We start from the raw sequence: 8,909 nt of genomic DNA on the forward strand, positions 1-8,909 counted from the left end.
TGTGAAAAGTTTTCTTTTTATGTCTATTTTTATTGATAAGTTTGTTGAATATAGTAGTGTTGGCTGGAACCTGTGGTCACTCAGAGTTTGTAGGATATCCTTACAGGACCTTCGGCTTGGGGGTTTCGCTGAGAAATCAGGTGTTATTTTTATGGTCTTGTGCTGTATGTGACTTTGTCTTTCCCCGTTGAATCCTTTAATAATCGACCCCCATATATTTTGAGTGTTTTTATTACTATGTGGTGTGGAAAATCTTTTTTATTCTACTTGGTATTCTGTATGGGTCTTGTTCATTGCTTGACAGGTATCTCATTGTTTAGATTAGAAAAATAATCTATGACTTTGTTGAAAGTATTTTCTGTGCTTTTGACCTGATTGTTTTGTTTCCTTCTGATAGATGACAAACAGGGAAACATCCCTCAACATATTCCCATAGGAAATGTGTATGTATGTATGACATTCATCTCTTCCCAAGTGCATGTGGCCTTGGGACTTTGTTTTGGAAAACAGAAACCTAGGATAGCTAAAACAATTGTGTATAATAAAAGAAATGGAGGTGTCACCATTCCTGATTTCAAGTAGTATTACAGAATCATACCAATAAAACTGCATGGAATTTGCATAAAAGACACATTGATCAATGGAATCAAACTGAATACCTAGATATAAATTAATGTGGATATCTATTTATCTATCTATCTATCTATCTATCTATCTATCTATCTATCTATCTATCATGTTATTGAAAAAGAAACCTGAAAATACACATTGGAAAACAACATCTTTAATAAATGGTGCAGGTCAAACTGGATGTCTGCATGTGGAAGAATGCAAATAGATCCACACTTATCATCCTGCACAATACTCAAGTCAGTGCGTCTGAAAATCCTCATCATAAACCAGATACACTGAGCCTGATAGAAGACAAACTGGGAAATAGCCTTCAAAACCCCTTCCCATAGGAGATGATTGTCTGAACAGAATGGCTATAGCACAGGCAGTAAGATCAACAACTGATAAATGAGACCTCAAGAAACATAAAAAAAACTTTAAGGCAAAGAAACATTATCAATTAGTAAGGCAGCTGCCTGTAGAACAGGAAAATATCCATATCCAATAGAAGACTGATTTATGTCCATCATATACAAAAAATTAAGAAATTAGAAATCAACAAAACAAGCAGTCTAATTAAAAATGGGTTATAGACCTAAACAAAGAATACTCAATAGAGGAAACTCAAGTGGTTGAGAAACACTAAAAGAAACATACAACATACTTAGTCATTGGGGAACAGAAAACCAAAACTACTTTGAGATTTATCTTGCACCTGTCAGAATGGCCAGATCAATAATACAAGTTACAGTTCATGCTTGTGAGGAATGTACTTGGTGGGATTGAAACCTTGTATAGACACTGTGGAAATCACTATGGTGATTCTTCAGAAAAATTGGAATTGATACACCAACTCTACTCCCTTTGGGCATTTACTCAAAGACAATGCATCCTAACCCAAGGACATTTGAGGAACCATGTTCTCTGTGGAGTTCTTCATAATAGTGAGACTCTGGAAACAATGTAGATGTCCCTAAACTGATGAATAGACAGAAATTGTGGCCTCAGGTATGAAAATAATGATGGCATGGAACTCATGGAAGTAGCCAACCAATGTTTCATTTGATTTAAGGCCCAATTCCCAAGATAGACCCCATACCCCACACTGCTAGAATAACCAAGTACTAGACTATACAACTCAGACAATGAGGGTAAAACCAAATATGATTACTCATAAAAAGTATCAATACAATGGCTTCTAATGACATTTTGCTGTACTTATGGATCTGTTCCTTTTCCACTAATCATCACAGGGTTTCTCCAGCAACAGATGTGAACAGATGCAGAGAATCACAGCCAGCATTATGCATAGAGAGTGTAAATGGGAGGTCTCCATCAAACCTGTTTACTCAGATATCAGTGATTTCCAAGAACAGTGTAAGAGCCAGAGTGGGTGGAGAACACCAGGAGGACAATGCCCTGTGAATCAACTAAGCAATGCTCATATGAGTTCACAGAGACCACAAGGGCAAGCATTGGACCTACAAGAGCCTGAGTTATGTCCTTTGTGTATATATTAAAGCTTTTAGCTTAGAAGTTTTTTTAAATATTTTTTATTATTATTAGTTACACTTTATTCTTTTTTTATTATTAATTACACTTTATTCATTTGTATTCCCCCATAAGCCCCTCCCTCCTCCCCTCCTGGTCCCACCCTCCCCCCCTTTCTGCATTCATGCCCCTCTCCAAGTCCACTGATAGGGGAGGTCCTCCTCTCCTTCTTTCTGATCTTAGTCTATCAGTTCTCATCAGAAGTGGCTGCATTGTCAGGGTTCTAGGTTATCTCCACAGATAGTCCTTGGTTGGAGTATTAGTCTCTGGGAAGTTCCCTGTGTTCAAATTACCTTGTTCTATTGCTCTCCTTGTGGAGTTCCTGTCCTCTCCAGCTCTTCCTATTTCCCACTTCTTACATAAAATTCCATTCACTCTGCCCATCAGTTGGCCATCAGGCTCAGCATCTGCTTTAACAGTCTGCACTGCAATGGCTTTCAGAGGCCCTCTGTGCAGGTTCCGAGGTTGTTTCCTGTTTTCTTCTGGGTTTCAGAGGCCCTCTGTAGCAGGTTCCTTGGTTGTTTCCTGTTTTCTTTTTCTTCTCATGTCCATCCTCTTTGCCTTTCAGGATGGAGATTGAACATTTTAGTTAGGGTCCTCTCTTTTGCTTAGTTTGTTTAGATGTACAGATTTTAGTGGGTTTATTCTATGTTGTATGTTTATATGAGTGAGTATATACCATGTGTGTCTTTTTGCTTCTAGGACAACTCATTCAGGATGATCCTTTCCAGATCTCACCATTTACCTGCAAATTTCATGATTTCCTTATTTTTCATTGCTGAGTAATACTCCATTGTACAGATGTACCACAGTTTCTGCACCATTCTTCAGTTGAGGGGTATCTGGGCTGTTGTAACTCTTGCTGTGATAATGAGTTAGTCTGACTCTTGTGTCTGTGCTAGGGACTGTTTTCCTTCTGTTTGGTTCTAATATCTAACTTTGATATGATAGTTTTTGCTTCATCTTATTATATATAATTTTGTGATGTCTGATTGTTACATCTTAGTAACCTGTTTTCCTTTTTCTAATAAGAGACAGAAAGGCAGTGGATCCTGAGGGAGGAACTGGTAGGATTACAGGGAAGGGAAATATAATCAGGATATATTGTCAAGAAAGAGAATCTATTTTCAATAAAAAAGTAAAAATAAATAAAGAAAGAACACCCTGAAAGTTGGTTAATTATAAGTTAAATAGATCCTTTTTCCCTTTCCTGGTGGATTTTACTCCATAACAATTTCACGATAAATCCTTCTCATCTTATAATTGAACAGAAGAAGCCTGGAAATCAGTCCAACCCTGAAGCTTATACAGTACCTGCTTTCCTTCTTCCTTGATTTCTCCATGTATTAGGAGCATGATCACTCAAGGCTAGGCAGTAGGAACCTCATTTTGAGAATGAATGAAAATGAGAGTGAAGGCAAGAGCAGAACTGAGTTTTTTTTTTTCCTTGAAGAGAAGGGCCTCTCTGGGAAATGTGTATATTGTCTAGTAGGAAAATAATATGGAGAAAACCAAGGGGAGGGTGGGCAGCCTATTAGGTGGGGAACTGTTATAAATTGCCTTCTATCTTTGCATGGGCAGGTGACAGTGGTGAAGCAAGGAACACTGTAGCTCATTGCTGCCCATGGCTAGGATGTCAGTTGCATCTCAGGTCACAGGCTTGGTGAGAAGATGGCATCCATATCAATCTCTGATATTCTAACAACATGTGTACATTGATTTCCCCTTTTTGAGTAACAAGTGGCTATTAATATAGCAATTTACCAGTCTTGAGTCTGGTACTCTACATGAATAGGAATGGAGCTTCAGGGCTCTCTTTTCAAGGTCTTTCAAAGTATACACTAAGTGGGTGTTAGGCAAGATGTATTATTTTTGTTTGTTTCTTATGATGGTTCTTTTTTATTGAAAGCTAATATTGGAGACTTCTACTGGTTATATCACGAGTCTTCCTGATCTGTTTCTTTTTGTCTGATTGTATGTTATAAAGGGTCTTGTGATTTGATCAGATCCACTCAAATAACCTGGCACTCTAGAGGTCCTACTATGTAATATTGCTGCTGAATCCTTTTAGAGACATGTGTCTTGCTGGGTTAGTGAGTTGACTGCAAAGTCAGGAATATTTTAGTCAGCAAACTGAGAGTTCTTTCTACATGACATCAGAATAAGTTTCTAATTACTAATCTTGTGCCAATTGCATTTATGAAACTGAGTATTATTCAGAACTTACATTTAAAAGTTTAATTTGAAATTTTCATGCATGTATATGTTGGATTTTGAGCATTTCACTCCCATTCCCTTTAATCTTGCTCCCCTATCTCCTGGTGAATAAGTCTTCCCCAAACCATTGATTTTTCAAGTTGCAGTTCTTTATTTTTCCTTCTGATTATTTCCTGGAATATGGACTACACTCTTCAAGAAATTGACTCCCTATGCCCCTACTCTCTCATTTCTTACTTACTTATTGAATTTCAGGGAAGGATAAGGCCACATTGGCCCCTTCCCCTTGCATGAGGAAATGGTGGTGGGTCAAGTAGTGTAAATTGTTAATGTGGCAATTTCCTCATGAGGACAACAGAAAAGCTATTCCCACAAGGCCCTGTCTCACAGCCCTTGTTCACAATGTCTGATCTTTATGTGGATTCTGTCTATTCTCCTTGAAGGTCCCTGAGATCTAGGGTGGAGACATTCGCTTTGGGATGACTACTTCCCAGTCACATGTTTTCTGTTCCTTGACCAATTGTGATCCTCTGTCTTAACCACTTCCTACTGTAAAAAGATACTTTTAGGATGAATGGTAAGAAAAGCGTGATTCTATGGGCTTAAATAAAAGCAGTTAGATGCTATGTCCATTCAGAAAACAAACAAGCCAGCAAGCAAACAAATGAACAATTTAATGATGGTACGTTTTTTTCCTTGTCCCCATGAATACCCACGCATAGTTTCTTGGACAGGTTTATATTTCTGGTCTTTAACATTATTTTCATTCTGTATGTTTCATATAATGATGGGAAAAACATCTTAAATTTTATCTGTAGTCTCCTTAGTGTATCAGGGTGCAATAACATCCCCCTTTAGAGCTCAGCCTGTCAGCCAGTGTCTGAAGCAGCAGCTTTCGTAACTCCACACAGAAAAGAGCAAATCTCGACACTTTCTCCTCTTTGTGTGTCAACACAACCTTGACTAAAATGTATCTAGTGAAAACATGTTCTCACTGTGACCATTTTCTCACAGGTTCTCATTGTACTTAGCATTAACCTCAAAATTACAAAGAGCTTTCTTAAATAAGGCAGTCTCAGTCATATGTTGGCCTCTATGCACAGGTATTTTAGCTTCTTCTACAGGATTAGCTTTCCCAGACCCTTTTCATTTAATATCTTCTGCTTTAAATGAACTCAGTGTCCTATGCATGGCTAAAGGGATCTTATTTGCACGTTTGAACTGCCAAATCTCTTCTGTCAGGTCTGCTCTCAAGTAGCTGCTTCTGGAGAAGGCATTCCTATTCCCTTATTTCTGTGGCATACCCCACCAGCTCATCCACTTTTCATCTTACTTTCTATCATTTCATTTTTTTTTGTCTGACTGAGAGTACTAACTACTTTCTCATCAATGATAAGGAAGTTGACTTGTTAACTTCCTTTGAATGATAACATATGTACATGTTAATGGAACTCTATGCAATGGGAGACAGGAGAGTGTGTATATATATATATATATATATATATTTGAGAATGTATCTAACTATGTTTCTGTGTAGAATCAACTATTTAACATAGGTTGCTGTCATATGCCTGTTTTTCCTCTGCCAGCATCCCAAATTTTCAGATTATAGGCACCCATCACCAAACTGGGCAGAGATGTGACTCTTTAAACCGCACTATGTGGCAAGTTAATTCCATAATGGTATAGGAGTAATATCTTAGGAACATGGATAGGAATGCCAGCCAAAACATTTTTTTATCACATGCCTCACCCCCACCAGCCATCCTGTTGTAAAACCTAATGAGATTGGAAGTGATTATAACTTACCACCACATCTATACACTACAAGTTGTGGGATTCTAAATACACTATTGATTGTGTGCATAAATTAAGACTCTAACACAGCTTGGAGCTAACATAATTTCCAGTGGTTACCTCTAGGAGGAGCTATGGACTGTAGGCTTTTTCTGGGGGAGACTAGAGAGGAGTAGTTTGTGGAGGAAACAGGTGGAAGTAGAGATCCTCCCTGGCCATATCCGCAACACAGAAGGTCACCATAAGCTGCAAAATCAGTGGTATCTACACAGCTCTCAGAACCAGATATTTAGCCTGATTCCACCAAAAGCAGAGAAAGGCTACTCATTTGCTCACCTGGGTAACTCCCAGGCATCTTGACTGCTCCTGGACCTAGGACAGAGATCAGTTTCAGCACCATCAGCATCCAGACTGAAGAGGTGGCAGTTTGTTACTGTGAAGGCTATTGCAGATTCCTCTTCAGTGCATTAGCCTGCAATATAGACACCTTTAGAGCTCAGCCTGATAGCCAGTGTCTGAACCAGAAAACTTTTTATCTCTACACAGCCTGATAAACACTCTCCTCCCTGTTCAAAGATCAGTGAGCCATGCCTTACTCAAGTAGACTTGAAAATCTAGTAGAGCATTCAAGGACCAATATATCCTTTAATCTTTTATGGGAGGTACTACTTGAGTCAAGATTATATAATTATTTTCCACAACTTTTGTCTATTTTGATAGTATGATTTTAAAGGTGATTTGACACAAAATATTCCCATTTTTATGGCTGTGTTCATTATGGAATAAGTAGTTTAAAAATAACATATTTCTTTTCATATTAACAATCCATATTCTTTAAGTAGATAATCGTTAAATTCCAGAAATGATCTTATTTTTCTTTATTCAATTTCTGATTTTACCTATGAATTAATTTTACCTATGTATAAAATCTAGATTTCCCTCTCCTTCTTTCCTTTCTCTCACCTAAATTCTACTTTCTCCTTCTTTCTTTCCTTTCTCTTTTCTCCTTCTCCTGTATCTTTATGCTGTTGTTTATCAGTATATTGTTTCCTCATAATTGTAATCAAAGGTTTTCTAGTATTATTTCTATTAAAATCACTTGCTTTAAACGTTTTTGATTTTTAATAGAAGCCTGTCATGAGTGCATCTTGATATTTGCAGATTGAGAGTTCTAAGTTAGTCCCTGATCTTCTATGTTTACTTTTTTCCCCAGTGATTAATTAATCACTTTGATAATATTTTTGACTGTAGTTTTAACCTTTGTTCTCTCACTATGCAGTACCCTGGCTATTTACTTTGTCATTTGATGACTACTTTGCATAGGTTCCTACAAGCCAGCCCAGCTGCCCATAATTTATAAACAAGGCCTTTGCAGGGAGACCTCAAAAGCATCAGACAGCCTGGGGCACCAAGATGGAGGCACAGACCCAGGTCTTCCTATTCCTGTTCCTCTGGATTTCTGGTGAGACATTAAAGAGTATTAGAATATCATCAAATTAATTCATTTGTAGAGAAACTGCTATTTAGTATAGGAAACCAATTGTATCTAGGCAATGCCAATAAGAAAGGCATTTTTGATCCAAACATTTGTATCAGGAATTCTTTGTGTGCATATGTGTATACTCATTGTCTATTTTTGATTGCAGGTACTGAGGGAAACATTGTGATGTCCCAGTCTCCTGAATTCATGTCCACATCTGTAGGAGACAGGATTACCCTAAGCTGCAAGTCCAGTCAGAGTGTAGGTAATGCTGTAGCTTGGTACCAACAGAAACCAGGGCAGTCTCCTAAACTGCTAATCTATGGTGCATCCAATAGATACACTGGGGTCCCTGATCGCTTCACAGGCAGTAGATCTGGGACAGATTTCACTCTCACCATCAGCAGTGTGCAGGCTGAAGACCTGGCAGTTTATTACTGTCAGCAGTATAACAGCTCTCCTCCCACAGTGCTTCAGCCTCCAACACAAACCTCCTTGAGAGTCTCACCAGCTGCCTGCACCACACACAGCCCTGGGCCTGCACACTTCCTCTTCCTGCCTGAGATCTGCTATGCATGACTGATTAATAATTAAGATATATCCTCTATTCTTCCTTAGATTTGTCAACACCGGTTTGTATAGATTAAAAGGGGAAGCTAAGTTAAAGATTTAGAAGTTGTGCTGTTGCACTGAGAGGATAGAGTATAAGTAAGAAGCATCAGTAAGTGTGCACTGTCATGATGGCTTTCACTATCTCATTGTTATACTTTCAGGCTATAATAAATCTTTATAAAAATAGGATAGAATTTCAAGTCATTTACAAAGAATACATCATCATGAGTTTATTACTTTAGATTAAGAATCCTCAATCTTTGGAAAAGAAAATCTATCAAGAAAATTATCCATGTCATTTAGATTTTCAAAATTTGTGGTGTATAGGCTTTTGAACTAAGACCTAATGATTCTTCAAATTTCTTCAGTGTCTGTATTTATGTCTCCTATTTAGTTTTTGATTTTGCTGATTTGTATGGTTTCTCTCTGCCTTTTAGTTATTTTGGCTAATGGTTTGCCTCTGTTGTTGATTTTCTCAAAGAACCAGCTCTTGGTTTCGTTGATTCCATGAATTTTTTTTTCTATATCATAAACAGTTTATTGCTGCAATAATAGCAGGCTGTAAAATATGAAAGACCTGGATTACATTATCAGCATATATGCATTTGATTTTTATTTATTTATTACAATTTTTTTCACT

General features: G+C 37.7%; 1 gene segment (V, D, J or C); it reads left to right on the forward strand.

Annotated features, from left to right (window-relative positions):
• The first annotated feature begins 7,572 nt into the window (after positions 1-7,572).
• Positions 7,573-8,511, forward strand: LOC129686667 (immunoglobulin kappa variable 4-1-like). The segment is given in 3 exon segments: positions 7,573-7,639; positions 7,824-8,125; positions 8,431-8,511. Coding segments are annotated over 3 exon segments (432 nt in total).
• Positions 8,512-8,909: the final 398 nt, after the last annotated feature.

This window comes from Psammomys obesus, unplaced genomic scaffold, assembly GCF_907164565.1.
Source record: "Psammomys obesus unplaced genomic scaffold, mPsaObe1.curated_primary_1811, whole genome shotgun sequence".
NCBI lineage: Eukaryota > Metazoa > Chordata > Mammalia > Rodentia > Muridae > Psammomys > Psammomys obesus.